The 15,698-nt window shown below is 42.8% G+C and overlaps 2 protein-coding genes across 8 annotated transcripts; one reads left to right on the top strand and one right to left on the bottom strand.

Moving 5' to 3' along the window:
- Positions 1-78: 78 nt before the first annotated feature.
- Positions 79-3,550, top strand: LOC100577927 (polynucleotide 5'-hydroxyl-kinase NOL9). Of its 2 annotated transcripts, XM_006568744.3 has the most exons (8): positions 79-208; positions 280-362; positions 488-690; positions 858-2,473; positions 2,549-2,748; positions 2,855-2,905; positions 2,986-3,173; positions 3,300-3,550. In XM_006568744.3, exons 2-8 carry the CDS (start codon positions 289-291, stop codon positions 3,542-3,544), a joined length of 2,577 nt encoding a protein of 858 aa, XP_006568807.2. In that variant the 5' UTR covers positions 79-208; positions 280-288; the 3' UTR covers positions 3,545-3,550. The 2 variants fall into 2 exon arrangements, with proteins under 2 accessions (XP_006568807.2, XP_006568808.2); XM_006568745.3 differs by lacking the exon at positions 79-208 and having other exon boundaries at positions 266-362; positions 781-2,473.
- A 364-nt stretch (positions 3,551-3,914) lies between these two features.
- On the bottom strand, positions 3,915-15,291 carry Dnmt3 (DNA methyltransferase 3). Of its 6 annotated transcripts, XM_026446362.1 has the most exons (18): positions 15,107-15,291; positions 9,959-11,010; positions 9,628-9,716; positions 9,389-9,493; positions 9,196-9,280; positions 8,991-9,101; positions 8,777-8,920; positions 8,514-8,605; positions 8,335-8,445; positions 8,041-8,272; positions 7,852-7,979; positions 7,727-7,774; positions 7,593-7,657; positions 7,263-7,528; positions 4,934-5,170; positions 4,719-4,860; positions 4,288-4,502; positions 3,915-4,214 (listed from the first exon to the last, which is right to left on the bottom strand). In XM_026446362.1, exons 1-18 carry the CDS (start codon positions 15,265-15,267, stop codon positions 3,985-3,987), a joined length of 3,513 nt encoding a protein of 1,170 aa, XP_026302147.1. In that variant the 5' UTR covers positions 15,268-15,291; the 3' UTR covers positions 3,915-3,984. The 6 variants fall into 6 exon arrangements, with proteins under 6 accessions (XP_026302147.1, XP_026302146.1, XP_026302148.1 ...); XM_026446361.1 differs by having other exon boundaries at positions 7,759-7,979; XM_026446363.1 differs by having other exon boundaries at positions 7,759-7,979; positions 10,070-11,010.
- Positions 15,292-15,698: the final 407 nt, after the last annotated feature.

Genomic DNA, 15,698 nt, shown 5'->3' with positions numbered 1-15,698 from the left:
TGCCGCTCCGTCATCCTTTTTTTAAACTATTGCTATTAAAGAAGCGTTTTCATTTTTTTCTATGAAGATTTAATGAAAAATCAACCCTAAACTAGAAGCTAGTGTTTGATATTTATTTTACAGATATATATATAGATGCTTGTGCACGCACATAAGCGGAGCCTTCCCTTAAAAACGAACCATAATATTAGTTTATGATAGATATAAGGTTAGTTTTCGAAAATGCGTCCTATAAAGATCTAAACTTTTTTTCTTTATATGTATATTTGAATTTTATAGAACGTAAAAATGAAAGTAATACAAGCGAAAAAGTTAAGGATATCACAACTCAAAAATTCACAAGTTACAAAGAAAAGCAAAGCGTAAGTAAATATCGAACTATTAGAATGCTTCTTAATAATTTTATCTGATGTAATTAAAATGTTGATTAGATTGCATCGCAACGCAATATTGTTTTGACTAAAAAAAATTATAATTTTTAATTTAGAAAATTGCCGCAATATAAAGTGCAAAACAAGTTAATCCAAGGAGAAAGAGTATCGTATTCGAATATGAATCCTTCTTGCAAAAGAAATAAGAATGATCAAAACAACTCGTTAGCGGGAAGTTCATCAAGTAATAAACAATTAGTGTTACAACGTAATTTGAAACGAAGAAAGAAAAAATATGCTAATATGAAAGGAACACAACGTAAGAAATTTATGTATTCTTTTGATAAACTATTTGAAATCGCGTGACTTGTGTTTGTACATCGGTGTAAACACCGCACGATATTTGCAGGTTGAAGATAAAATATGGTATAATACCTTTATTCAAGTAAAGAACACCATTATGGAAAGGGATTGCTTACATTTCAGATTCTATGGATCTTTCCTTAGAGTCGTGCGATGACTCTCCTGAAGCCAGGGATAGAAGTGACAAACGATATCGCGACATTTTAGAACAAAGAAATATAGGTTTACCTGTAATAGTTGAAACACTCTCAGAAAATTTATCTTCGTTAAGTATACCTGAAGTATTTAAAGAGAGCGAACAATTGATAATGGAGAATGATATTTTTGATAATAATCCATCGTGTATGGTAAACAATTTCAAAAAGGATGAAGCTTGCGTAGTTGTTGCCAAATCATTAAATCCAAATGATAATTTATACGATAATCGAGGGAACGGTACTAAAATTATGTCATTATCCAAGAATAATCGTAGACCACGTATAGATAAGAAAAAATCGCGAAATAGTAATTCAAATATTAGTCCAGAAAAGACTAGTCCAGAAAAACAATTGATAGTTTCTACCAAAGAGAGTGAAAAATCTTTTGATACTTTTTGCGAAGAGAATAACAGTTTCGACGATACAAATGGAAGAAACGATACATTCGAAGCGAGAACGTTAAATAAAAATGATATTCCGTCTGTTGAACAACAGCCAGTACGGTTTTATTGCATTAAAAATAAAGTAGTCGCAGTGATGTCGAAAAGGGCACGATTTTGTTTTACCGGGAAATTGGTTGTAAAAGTAATATATGGCTCGATAGAAGTTTACGGATTTTTTATCACCACGAAGAACGATCCGATCGAAATCTATTCACCAAGAGGATACAGTAACGTATCGATCGAAGTAAGCGAGAAATCTGTGGAAAACATCGAATCAGATATATGGACGTCTCTTTCTCTCGAAGGTATCGATCGAAATCAAAAGAACAAATTGGTCGACGAGATCGAACAAATTCAACCCGGCATGGCTGTTCTTTTGTTATCCAACTTGGATAACAAATTGACCAGATTTTTACACGTTTTCTATCCATTTAGGCTATTTCCAAAAATAAAGAATACACCGTATTATTCTTGGGCCGATACAAAAAGAGCCGAAACGATATTGCAATCGAATCTTTATATCGATAATTCCACGTGCAAGGAGTTGATTATTGATCCACGTATCGCGCAAGAAGTTAGCGAGAAAATGTTGAATCGTTGGCGTTCGAACGAATGGTCGTGCACTTTAATCGCCGGTGGAAAAGGCGTGGGTAAATCCACAACGACGCGTTATTTGATAAACAGTCTGTTGCCCGCCTCAAAAATGGTGATTCTTATGGACGTTGATCCAGGCCAAACGGAATGCACGCCACCTGGATGTATATCGTACAGTTTAATCCAGCAACCGTTAATGGGACCAAATTTTACGCATTTAACAACACCAGTTTTCCAATTGTACATCGGAGATGTGAACGTGTCGCGTTGCATCACGCGATACATCGAGGCAGTCAAAATGTTATTCGATAAATTGTTAAATTGTCCAAACTTGTCACGTCTACCGATCGTTATAAACACGATGGGTTTCTCGCAAGGAGTTGGTTGGGATATAATAATGTTTACGATTAAATTGATCCGACCTTCTTTCGTGGTACAAATCATGTCCGAAAAGCCAAAGAACAATTACATAGGATACTTGAGCAAGCAAGTAGTAAATCGACAGGTATTCGATTTCCTATCTTATCGACTTGTCTATTCGCAATAATTTCGCAAAGACGGAAAAGTCTATTCTTTGCAGGAATTGTCGTGGACGACATGGAGCACGAACGTTGTAGCCTGGAATCAACCGTGCGATCACGAATTATTCGTAGTACGTTCGCACGCCGAACGTAAACCTGGTCCAGGATACGAAACTTGGAATATGGAACCGTATCAGCAACGAGAACTCGTTATGATATCTTATCTCAGTGAAATTGTACAAACCTCTTCGAATTCTACGTAAGATTTGCGAGACGAATATTAACATCAAACATCACACAATATTGATTATATCGCGTTGTATATATAGAGCACATATTTTAATACGTAATTAATTCTCTTTAAGGACACGTTACGATCCTTTATCGTTGAGCATCAACGAAGTTGTGCCATACGTGTTAGTATTTTCTCTTCGTATACGACCAAAAGAAAGAAATCGTCTTCTAAACCATTCCAATATACCTTTTCATCTTGCAGAACGTCTTTTGCGTCGTTGTTCATCGCAATTCCGCGACCATCGACGTCCGCCTCGCACGTGTTAAACATAGTGAATGGCAATATAGTGGCGCTGTGCGGAATCGATATGAACAACAACGAATGGCAAGAGGCCGGATCTGGCCTTCGCGTATTAAACAGATCGCCTCTTTGCGCCTGTTACGGATTCGGTAAGCGTTGCCATACGTTTCTCTTTTTTTTCCTACCGTCTTTCGCGATAATTTGAAATTTATATAATTTATATAATCATATTTATAATATATAATTTATATAATCATTGTTGTAATCGAACGCAGGTATCGTTAGAGGGGTTGACATGGAGCGGAAAGAGATATTTATAAACACGCCGTTACCAGTCACCGTAATGCGGTATGTGAATTGTTTGATGGGATGTATACCTGTTCCTATTACGCTGTTACAAATTAATCAACAAAGAAACGTACCTTACACCGGTGGAAATGACGTTTTACCAATGAGTCGGGAGCATCGCAGGGGATACTTCCGTATGAGATATCAAAAGGTGCAGAACAATAACGTTTAAAAAAAACTGATGCTTCTTAAAATTTTTACCATTCTATAAATTTTACACATGAATATTTGTTTCTATTACCACTATATTCGAAATTAAACTACATTTGTAAGTTTTTTTTTTTTTTTTTTTTTTTTTTTTTTTTTATTCTTTATTACGATTACTTACACGAAAGACAACAATGTACAAAATATACTACTCGTGATATTTTTGAAGAGCATTATTCGTGTACGATACGACGCAGAGAAAGTTAGAAGATTGAGAAACAGTTTGTAAATGTAAATGAAGAAAAAGTTTGTTTGTTTCTGATTAATTGTAATAATGTAACTGAAAATAAAGGGAGGGAAGGGAAGGAGAGGAGGATACAAAAGAAACGAAACGGTTAATTAGATATACTTGTCTCTCGCTTTAATCACCTCTCGAATTAATCCAGGGTTCAAGTCTCTCTCGACTCATCCCTCGATTTCCACGATATCGCGCTCGAAAAAGGGACAAAGAGATTCGAAAATGGCTGTCAACGTTTGCACGCTCCAAGATTTACCTATTAACCTCTGCCTTTTCGTCGCAGATAAATTCTTTACGTCCGTGTAATGACGCGGGAACCCGAATATTTCCTCCAGCTCTGTTATCCACAACGAGTCGCTTTCGTCCTTCATCAAAATTGGTTTCAACGCAAGTTTGCCTGGATTGGAAGAAGGAAGGAAAATTGTCATTCGAAAGAAACAATCGTATCGAGCAATACGTAATACCATCACCTTGCTTCAACGAGTTCACTTTCGTAGTGACTGTGCGTATCTTTTTGACCAACGAGTAACGTTGGCAATGCGGCGTAAGTATATCCTGCACGTCCTGCTCCCTTTGGGACGATAACAGACGTGGCTCTATGGGAAAGTTGTGCCAGTACAGTCTCAATCTGTGCTGGGGCGAGAAGTCTGCCGAGTCTATCACGTCCGGTTCCTGTCCTAGATGTCTTTCGTCGGGCGAGAAAATATAATGAAAGATATTCAGAAATTTCAGGGATGAAAAGTTAAAAAGTAGAGGGAAGTATATGAAACAAGAAGAGAAGAAAAGAGATAGAGTGAATAAAAGAAGATGAAGCCCAGTTTCAAAAGTATGAGCAAACCTGAAAGTATCTGTCCTCTAGAGAAAGATATATGAAAGAAGAAATAAATAAATGGTTGCTCACTTGTTGATCTCCAATCTGTACTCGCTGGGCATCGAGGCGACGTTCTCGTACAACCAGAACAAATGCCGCTCGTTATTAAGCTTCCTCACCAGTTTCAGAATTCGACGGTACTCGAAGAACAGTACACCCGTTCCTCTGGGATCTGAAGAGAAGGAGGAATGATTGGACTGGATAAGACTCGATACTATTCAAAGTTGAAAATATTATATTCGAACCGTGGAGGCCGAGGCGGGCAGGATTGGCCAAGCTGAGATCGTTGCACGGCGATCCACCGATCAGAAGATCGATGGGAGCTATCTCTTTGATCGTGTTACACGTGATGTCCTTCACGTTGCCCAATTGGAGGATACGGTCGCCGAAGTGCGAGGCGGTAACCATCAACGCGTCTTGGTCTATCTCGCTCGCGTAATACGCGTCCACGATGAAGCCCAGTTTCAGAAGTACGAGCAAACCTGAAAGCATCTGTCTTCTCGTAGAGGAAGATATATGAAAGAGGAAATAAATAAATACGAAAGAAGAAGAGAAGAAAAGACACAGGAAGAAACCCAGTTTCAAAGGTACAAACCTGAAAACATCTGTCTTTTTGTAGAGGAAGGTATATCAAAGAAGAAATAAATAAAGAAAAAGAGAAAAAAAAGACACAGAGCAAACCGAAAAGCATTTGTCTTCTCATAGAGAGAGGTATATGAAAGAAGAAATAAATAAATATGAAAGAAGAAGAGAAGAAAAGAAGTTTCAGAAGTACGAGCAAATCTGAAAGCATCTGTCTTCTCGTAGAGGAAGGTATATGAAAGAGGAAATAAATAAATACGAAAGAAGAAGAGAAGAAAAGGCACAGGGTAAATAAAAGAAACCCAGTTTCAGAAGTACGACCAAACCTGAAAGCATCTGTTTTCTAGAGGGAGGTATATGAAAGAAGAAGAGAAGAAAACACAGGGTGAATAAAAGAAGGTGAAGTCCACTTTCAGAAGTATGAGCAAACCTGAAAGCATCTATCTTTTAGAGAGAGGTATATGAAAGAAGAAATAAATAAATATGAAAGAAGAAGAGAAGAAAAGAAGTTTCAGAAGTACAAGCAAACCTGAAAGCATCAGTCTTCTAGAGGGAGATATATGAAAGAAGAAATAAATAAATAGGAAAGAAAAAAAGAAGAAAAGACACAGAGTGAATAAAAGAAGGTGAAACCCAGTTTCAGAAACAAATCTGAAAATATTTGTCTTTTCGTAGAGGAAGGTATATCAAAGAAGAAATAAAGAAGAAGAGAAAGAAAAGACACAGAGCAAACAGGAAAGCATTTGTCTTCTCATAGAGGGAGATATACGAAAGAAGAAATAAATAAATATGAAAGAAGAAGAGAAGAAAAGAAGTTTCAGAAGTACAAGCAAACCTGAAAGCATCTGTCTTCTTGTAGAGGAAGGTATATCAAAAAAGAAATAAATATATAAATATAAGATATATAAGAAAAAATAAATATAGATATATATATATCCTATATAAGAAATAAATATAGGATATATAAATAATATAAATAAATAGGAAAGAAGAAGAGAAGAAAAGACACAGAGTAAATAAAAGAAGGTGAAGTCCAATTTCAGAAGTACGAGCAAACCTGAAAGTATCTGTCTTCTCGTAGAGGGAAGTATATGAAACAAGAAGAGAAGAAAAGAGATAGGGTGAATAAAAGAAGATGAAGCCCAGTTTCAAAAGTATGAGCAAACCTGAAAGCATCTGTCCTCTAGAGGAAGGTATATGAAACAAGAAATAAATAAATAGGAAAGAAGGAAGAAGAAAAGAAGTTTCAGAAGTACGAGTAAACCTGAAAACATCTGTCTTCTCGTAGAGGGAGGTATATCAAAAAAAAAATAAATATAAATGATATATATATAAAGATATATATAATAGGATATATATATGTATATAAATATAATAATATATATAATATATATAAATATAGGATAAATATAAATAAATAGGAAAGAAGAAGAGAAGAAAAGACACAGGGTGAATAAAAGAAGATGAAGCCCAGTTTCAGAAGTACGAGCAAACCTAAAAGTATCTGTCTTTCAGAAGGAGGTATACGAAAGAAGAAATAAATAAATAGGAAAGAAGAAAAGAAGAAGACACAGAATGAATAAAAGAAGCCCAATTTCAGAGGTACGAACAAAGCATCTGTCCTCTAGAAGAAGGTATACGAAAGAAGAAATAAATAAATAGGAAAGAAGGAAGAAGAAAAGAAGTTTCAGAGATACGAGCAAACCTGAAAGCATCTGTCTTCTAAAGGAAAGTATATGAAAAAAGAAATAAATAAATAGGAAAGAAGGAAGAAGAAAAGAAGTTTCAGAAGTACGAGCAAACCTGAAAGCATCTGTCTTCTAGAGGAAGGTATATGAAACAAGAAGAGAAGAAAGACACACAAGGTGAATAAAAGAAAATAATAGCTCAGTTTCTGAAAGCATCTGTCTTCTAGAGTGAAATATACCAAAAAAGAAATAACTAAATAGAAAAGAAGAAAAGAAATTGGTGTGGTAAATTCTATGTGTAAACCTGTGCCAAGGCCGTCGAACAGGGAGAGAACGCGTATTTTTCTCTTCTCTGAATTATGCTTGGCAACCAGGTGTTCCACATTCGAGTCGCAACTGGTACGGAACATATTGATTATCTTGTCCTTCCAATTAGCTCGAGGCCTGACGATGGTGTCTGTGGTGAAAGATCTTGACTTGCAGAGGAAGCATTCCCAAGGATCCTCCTGGAGCACTTGCTCGTAAGTCGTCGGGCACAGGAGGTGTTTCATGCAGGCGGTGCAGTAAACCCTGGAAAAGGAAACAGCAATTTGATATATTCGAGAGAGAGAGAGAAAAAAGAATTGTTATTTACCTTGGACAATCTTCTTTGTCGCAGATGATCACCATCCCAGAGGCGGCGCACACGGTGCAATAAAACTGGTCGATCGAGAGGAAACAGGAACAGTTTGATTATTAAAACGAGATGGGACGAGGCGAAATACTTACGCATTTGGAGTCGTTACCGAAAACGAACATACAGGGTTTATATCGTTCCTGGAACAAAGATTTTTTTGGTTAGAGAATACTCGAAGGAGCAAGGATTCGAGAAAAGAGAAAAAGTTGTTCTTTACCGAACAATCTTTGCACAAAGATCCCTCGAAGAACGGATGAATGTCCATTTCGTCGTTGGAAACTCGAAGGCACTTGAGGCACAACGAGTCGAACGAGATTTCCCCTTTTATCGCCGATCGCAGGTCATCTGAGGATCGAGAGCTTTCGTTTAAATACTTTTGCTCCATCCTTCTATCCCTCCAACTTACCGCTGTTGTTTATATCGTTGGCCCGTTGGTCGTCCACGTTCGGATTGTCCTTCAGCTCGTTCAATTTTTCCGCGATGCGGGCCGAGTACTTGTCGTAGATCTTGACCGAGTCTTCTCTCCTCCAAGTGTTCGCAGACGACGCGTAATCGTAATGATTAGGCTTGGAAAAATATTCGAAAGCGTCGTCCAAAGTCCAGTTGGAGGTATCGAATCCTAGACGGGAGCAATAATCCTGAAAGAGGATTAAAAAAAATGTAATTTATGGAAATAAAAATTGGACCGAATGACGTTTACCTTGGAGGCTTGGAGAACTCCTACGAGGTAGATATGCTTCTTCGTGTTGCTCGTGTAGTCGCGCATTTTCTCCATCCCCTTGTCGAACCTCAAGAACAATTGATGATGCACCTGAAAAAGTACGCGCGATTACTTCTATTCTATTCTACTTCGAGACGCGGGAAATTCAAAATTTTTACCTCCGACAGTTTGTAGTCGCCGTACCACATGATCCATTGGCAACCGAACGTCGGTTCTCGCATGCAACAGTCGCGATAATCGATAATCATCGCTGCGAATCATAAAGGGCGTAGCGTGTTTTCATTCCCTCCTCGCTTTTTCGCCGATCGAGATCGACCGAGCGATCGAGAATCGTTCGAGAAATCGATCGTAAAAAAGATGTGTAGCGATAACATTAACGCGTGTATTAAAAAAAAAGGAAAAAAAATCGAAAGGATATTACCTGGCCACCAATTGTGCCCGGCAATTTTAGCCCAGGCTATAATTCCCGGTTTCTGCTCTTTCAACGGCAAAAGCGTCAAATCTACGTTGACTTTTTGCGGCGAATCTTTCGACTTCTCAGCCAATTTTTTCTCTTGATTTTCCCCTATCGACAAATTCCACCATCTCCATTTCTGTTCGACGGAAGGGAAGGAAGAGAGAGATCGAATACGTACGTTTTTGATCCAATAAATATCTTTCCGTTACTTTTGCGTTTTTTTCCCTAAGATGGTCCAATCTTTGTTGCATCTTTACCGGATACGGATAAAACTTGATTTCGTCCAACACTTTTGAAAAAAAAAGAAAGAAAAGAAGAGAAACGTTGATTAAAAAAAAAGAAAGAAGGAAAGAAGGGATACATTTTTCCATTCGATCGCTTACTTTCGATCATATTTTTGGGGAAATTGCTTTCGATCCACGTGAAATACGGCTTGGTCAAAGTACCGCCCAATTTTTTGCGCAACATCTGAAAGAAAGTCGTGCGTTGAGCTCGAAAAGGAAAAGGAAAAGGTGAGAAGCGAAGGAGGAAGAAAATGGAAGGAGAGAAAAAAAAAAAGAAAATGGAAAATAAAACCTGCATAGTTGCGTCAATGGCACGAATTCGCGGTACGTTTAAATTCTGCGTCAGTCTAGCCTTGAGGTTACACGAGAACGGTTCGATCTGCGTCTTTTCGTTCAACTGAAACGAAGGTAACAACGGTGAATTTCGAGAGACGCGTGCAAATATATTAAATAAAGATAAAAGATAGATAAATAGATAGATAATAGATAGATAGATAGATAAATAAATAAATAAATAAATAAAATATTCACTAATGATATACGAGCTTCTCCGATCCAGTAAACCCATAATTTCCCTTCCTCGGACAACATTCCTACATGGTCGGCATCGATAATTAACGCTGTAATATCACATAGAAAGACGTTTACTTAGTGGCTAATCTCGTCTCGTCGCTTCTTTTCGCGGTCACGCGCACGATCCTACACAATTGCAACTTTGCGTACAAACTTTTCGCGACCGTTGCTGCGTCGATCTCAATCGGTCAGGATAATACCGATTTTACCGATCGAACGATCGAACGCGAATAGGAAATTCGAGCAGGCAGAGTTGGAAAGAAACGTATTAATGGGAAAAAATTCTTGCCTGGCCACCATCCCGCGCAATAGCCCCACACCAATTTGCCGACGGACAGATCCTTCCCAATTTTCATCGATCCTCGCGTCACTCTTCTCACCTCCTGATTTTCCTCGTTACCTTTCAACGCTTTCGCTCGAACCACCCCCTTCCTCCCTTCCGAGGAGCAAGCTTTTTTCACGGAGCAATCTTTCTTCCCAGCCTCGCAAATCGTCGTCGACTTCTCGTCCGTATCTCGTCGGCCATCTTTTCTCTCGTTCTCAACACCGTAAACAACAACACCACTCTCGCGAAAAATTCTCTTCATCAAAGGAAGCGTGTGAATCTCCTCGAATTTCGTCGATTCCGTCGAGTCCCGTTTCCCTTTATCCTTCGACTCGAATCCCTTCCCTTCGTTAACATCGTTCTCGTTCGTATTTTCGTCGTTCGTTTTTTCGTGGAGCACAGTTTTCGACGAATTTTTCCACGCGCCGTTATTGTCGCGAGACACTCGTCGCTCGAAGCGTGGAGCGTCCGTGCTGTTGGCGAGAAGGTCGTTGTTGTTGTTGTTGTTATTGTTATTGTTATTGCTGACCGAGCGCGACCGAGTCGTTCGACACGAGCCGTGGGACAAAGTCGGACGACTGAACGAGGAGGACAGCAGATCGGCGGAACGGTTTTGCTTCTTCGGCCGGCCGAGTTTTCTCTTGCGAGATCTCCAAAATTGATCCACAGTGATCGTTGAATCGTTCGCGTACACCTTCCTCCCCACTTTCTTCCCAGATTTCGACCCTCGTTTCCCTCTTCTTCTTCCTCTTCGTCCTACGTTGGCACGTTTCTTTCCAAACCGCGGCGTTACGGTTCTCAACCGTGGCGAGATCCGTAAGGGGGGCGATGACGATGCGTTTCGCGGCGATTTGGCCGCGACCTCGGAGCGAGACGAGACCTCGACGTTGCCGCGAGAGGCGGTCGTATCCGATATCAGGCCCAATTCCATCGCGCACACCAACGACCAAACACTTTTTCCCGCCCACTGGTCCAACGTATCCTTCGTGCTCGCTGCTTTCATTTCCTCCTGGGATCTGCAACAACACGCGTTGAAACGTGCTCGTTAAAACCCACATACACTCGATACGCTCGTTGTTTGCGCAAAGTGGAAGAAAGTGGTGGAAGCGCGGCGAATCGAAGAGAAGGAGGCAGGATCGAAATCGCGTTTGAAATCCACCGCGATGGAGGAGGGTTGAAAAGAAAAAAGAAAGGGATAGAGAGAAAAAGAGAAAGAGAAAGGGAGAGGGAGGGAGAGAGAGAGAGAGTTAGGGAGGGGTATGCGATCCACGTGGCGCCTCGAAAGGCATTTCTCGAGGTCGCGGCGTGCTTTGCCGGGGTCGACCTGATGAATGGAAACGTCGGTATTATTGTGTTTACACGCGGGACACACGGGGGCCTCTCTCGCTCTCTCGCCACACTTGGCGTGGAAACATTCATTCATAAAGCGTTCCGCGCGTTCCTCTCACCACCGCGCTCTGTCCCTCCTCCCTAGCTAGCCCCGTTGCGCCTCTCACCCCTCCACTCCCCAGCCGCCGTTATACCCCTCTACGCGAGGGTACACGACCCTCCGCCGTCGAGTGTAGAGGGGTAGTACCAGTGACGTAGCCAGAATTACGACAACGACCTGCTGATTCGCTTATTTTATTGTCCCTCTGCCCTCCCCCCTCCGGATCGTGTCCACTCGCGGTCGGCTCCTCGTCCATCGCACCGCGTGCTTGCTCGCCTTCTTCCATCTCTCCTTCGCCTATTTCTCTCGCCTTCTTTCCGCGAATCGATCGATACGGGGATCGATCGAGGTGGGAGGATGCGATCGTACCGACCGAATCGTTGAATTTTTCGAGAACGTTCTTTTTTTCGGGAAACGAAACTCGTGGAAAATTTTCCGTTTTCCAAAGAGATACTCGTACACGCGAGAGTGTATCGCGTCGCGTGACCGACTTGCCGTTACGATACCATCTCGACAACGATAGCTTTTTTTTTTCCTTCTCGCTCCACTAAATTTTCGCACTTGCAGACGAGAGGAAGAATTCGTTGCGATTTGGAATCGTGAGAAAGAAAGAAAAAAGCACCGCTCGTACCGAGATGACGGAACAAGGAACGATACAGCAATGTTTACGCGTACTCAGCTGATATGAATGGACTAGGAGCGCGAGCGAGTGAACGTATTTGTGGATTCGGTCATGACGACTTTCGGTATAAATTGAAACTTCTCGAGGGTGTCTCGCCGCCGCCGTCGCCGCCACCGTCGCAGCCAGTGGGAGAATGTCAAGGGGCGAAGGACAGAGAAAGAGAGAGCGCGTACGCGCGAGGAAGATGGATACAGAGCGCGATACTCGAAGTAACAGGAATACCGGACAAAGATGGAAAGAAGCAGCGAGATAGAGGGGAGAGAGCGACCGACTGACAGAGAGACAGGGAGACGGAGAGTGAGAGAGAGAGAGAGAGAGACGGATGAGCGAAGGGTACAAAGCCACGAAGCTGGGTCAGTTCCGTTTAGTACGAGATAGGCTACGATTCCGTTTGGATCGGAGAAATGTGCACGGAACGCGCGATCTTTCATCGGACCAATTTCCACTCTCTATGATGATCCCACGCTCTCTCGACCAATATATAACACGTTTTTTTTTCACACGCTTTTTCAGAGTTTATCTACCTTCTTTTTCAGCCCTTTCTATTCTATTCGCGCGATATTGCAATTACGTTATTATCCTTCCCTTCGTATTCGAGTATCGGAAATCTGAAAAAGTCCTTCGTTTCCATTTTTGAAAGCGAGAAAATGCGGGATCGGGAAAGGAGCGGTGGGGAGGAAAAGAGATTTCAAAGGGATAGTAGCCGGTGCAGACTGACGGACAGGTTGCTCGATCCACGATCATTTTTGCCTCGATCACACGAGTTCGCGCGTCTTTTCCTTCCTTCGCTACCAATTTTTTTTTTCCAATGGTTTTTATCTCGATCGTAGGATATACTGCGTTTTGTGGTGGAGCGCAAATAGAAGGAGAGAAAGGAAGGAAAGAAGAGAGAAGGAAGGAAAAATTTGAGAAGAGAAAGAAGGACGAGAGAGTTTCACTCGCCTAGCGCAGCGTGGGCTTTTCTTGTATTCTATTGATTTTTCCGAAAGTTCGCGTGGTGGGAGTCTCTGGCAGGCAGCAGCAGTGTGCGAGCTTGGCCAGGAACGTGTTTGCGTGAGCTTCAACGATGGCGATATCGTCTTTTCCTTCCAACGCTCTCTCTCTCTCTCTCTCTCTCTCTCTGTCTTTCTCTTTCCGTTTCGCTCACCGCGAAGGATGGTCGCGCTCGCAACGAGCGCTCTTTCTCTTTCTTATCCGAACGTTCCTCCTTTCGTTCCTTCACCGATAGTTCTCTTTCCGTTTCGAGGATCAGTCCGTACGCGCTTCGACGCGAATTGTTCGCCTCTCGCTTGGTCGAGCGCCGCGCATTTCCTTCTCGCTCGCTCGGCTTTGCGTGAAATCCACCCTCGACCCCGCTCTCACGACTCGTTCGTGCTTAGACCCGGTGCTATATGTATACGTATGACCGACCGTGGCGCGCGCGTGCACACGCACAAACACAAACACGCTCACACACACACACACCACACGCGTGCATACACACATTGGTATACTCGAAACAGGAACGTGTTAAGAAATTTGACTTTGACATTATTTTTATCGCGACGCTCGATCGAAAAGATCGCGCGCACCACTCGTCGAATATCGACGCGACGATCGAACTATTGGCAATCAGCATTCATCGTTTACGGAGAGACGAGAAAACGAAAGGTTAAATTGCATTGCAACTTTTTTTTTTTTTCCACGAAGGAATAGATTGAAAGTTGTTTTCAACCAAGTTTTAAATGGCGATTTTTTCGAAGGTTTTTAAGAAGAGAAGAAATCGCGAGGAAACGCTCGTTTGGAGCGTGCGCGAATTCACGGAACGGAAAGAGTCCATATCCACAGATTGGATCACGGTAGATCGCGTTCCCCTTCATCTAGATGTGACGATCTAGCGACGAGACGAAGCTTGCCGAGAAGAGAAAATAATATTTCTCGAGGGACGAATTATCGATAGGACGAGAGAGAAACGTCGCGATATCTAGGTACAGCCCTGGTATTCCGTCCACCTACATCGTGGCAGGGTCACCGCTTGTACCACTACCATAGCCGGGCGCTCGTGCATACGTGTACACGCATACGTTCCCTTATATACCTCAGAGCTGTCTCGGTTTCTCCGTTGGTCGGTCCTTGTCTCGCAGTTGCTCTCTCGGCGATATACGCGCCAGCGCGAATAAGCACGATGCGCGCGTGTGTGTGCGCGTGTGTGGTGGGGGGGCATGTGTGCGAGCGCGCACCCACGGGTTCGCACACGGTCGTGCGCTCGCGCTCGAGCTCGCCTTCCCACTTGGATGTACACCCTCGCGGCGGACTCGGTCGAATGGATTGCACGCGTTACACGGACACGCGTGCACCGAGCCGCGTTTCGACGCGTGTATGCACGTACGGTGAAGCGCTGGGAGCGCAAGCCGCGCGCACGGTTCGCCGCCACCTCTGCCGTGGCCAGGCACTCGGCCAGCGAGCCAGTTAGACTGGCAGGAAATCGGCCAACCAACGGCCGGCTCAGCCGCGCCACGCTTCGATCGATAACGCGGATCGATTTTCCCCAACGGAATCTACAACGACGGACTCCCGTCGTTTGACTCGCGGCGAATGCTGGCAAACCGATGACGAGGATAGTTTCGTGCAACGAAACTCGAGATCGCGATTCTTAAAATTGCGAGAACGAATGAAAATGAGTTATCGGTTCGATGGTCTCGGCCAGAGTTTCGCGAAAAGAATCTCGGTCTATCGCTTCGAGAGAAGGGTCTATCGCGTGCAAAATTTCTCAACGAAACTCGATGTAGTCGCGTAACTCAATCGATATAATGGCATCGATACCACCGCAACGATAAACGGCGAGTATCTTATCGAAAATTCTACTTTGAAAATAATTCGGCCTCGAGAGTCTAAAATCGATTCATCTCGATCGAATATCAATTAACTCCGATCAATTTGTATGTTGTTACGTAGAAAGAAACGGTAGGCCGAGTTTCTACATCAATCGAGAGTAAAATCGTTTCTATTTTTTGTTACCAACGTCATTCTCGTCATCCTCGTCGCCGTCGTCGTCGTCGTCGGTGTCGTCGTGGTCGTTACCGTCGCTGCCGTTGCCGTCGTCGTCGTCGTCGTCGTCGTCGTCGTCGTCGTCGTCGTCGTCGTGATCGGCGGGAGGCTATGAAACCGAGCGAGACCGAACATAGTCGATGGAGGTCGGAAACGCACGAACCTCACGGCTCGAGCGACCGAACTAGCGACACGATCAAGCAGTGCGGTGCCGACTCTTGCTGCCGCGGTTTCGACTTCTGTGTTATTCGTGGACGAGTGTTTACGCGACAGAGGACTTCTCGTCGAAACGAATACGGAGTAAGGCGTATACGATAGAGAGAATTAGGAGGGAGAGGATTAAATAGAATACAGGGCAGAGTTGGGCACCGAAGGAAAACGATCCGAACAGTGATCGAACAAAGACGAAGAGGACGAGGAGGAGAAGGCGCGATCGTCGTAGTGTCGAGCACAATATCGAGAGAGGTTTAGAAACGATACGCGTCGTTTCGTGTTATCGAATACGAAATAACTCGATTCGTCGTCCGGTTGGAGAAACGACTGAACCATCGACGCATTCGTATTCG

Source organism: Apis mellifera, linkage group LG2 (genome assembly GCF_003254395.2).
Source record: "Apis mellifera strain DH4 linkage group LG2, Amel_HAv3.1, whole genome shotgun sequence".
NCBI classification, from domain to species: domain Eukaryota; kingdom Metazoa; phylum Arthropoda; class Insecta; order Hymenoptera; family Apidae; genus Apis; species Apis mellifera.
Note: the sequence above shows the minus strand (reverse complement) of the source record. Positions and strands in the feature narration are given on the sequence as shown.

Coding starts and splice junctions, on each gene's coding strand:
- Dnmt3 (XM_026446361.1), bottom strand. CDS start 15,267: ATGTTCGGTCTCGCTCGGTTTCATAGCCTCCCGCCGATCACGACGACG. Junction 11,011..15,106: donor ACGAGGATGACGAGAATGAC/GTTGGTAACAAA, acceptor GTGTTGTTGCAG/ATCCCAGGAGGAAATGAAAG. Junction 4,215..4,287: donor AGTGAACTCGTTGAAGCAAG/GTGATGGTATTA, acceptor CTTCCAATCCAG/GCAAACTTGCGTTGAAACCA.
- LOC100577927 (XM_006568744.3), top strand. CDS start 289: ATGAAAGTAATACAAGCGAAAAAGTTAAGGATATCACAACTCAAAAAT. Junction 363..487: donor GTTACAAAGAAAAGCAAAGC/GTAAGTAAATAT, acceptor TTTTTAATTTAG/AAAATTGCCGCAATATAAAG. Junction 2,906..2,985: donor AACGAAGTTGTGCCATACGT/GTTAGTATTTTC, acceptor TTCATCTTGCAG/AACGTCTTTTGCGTCGTTGT.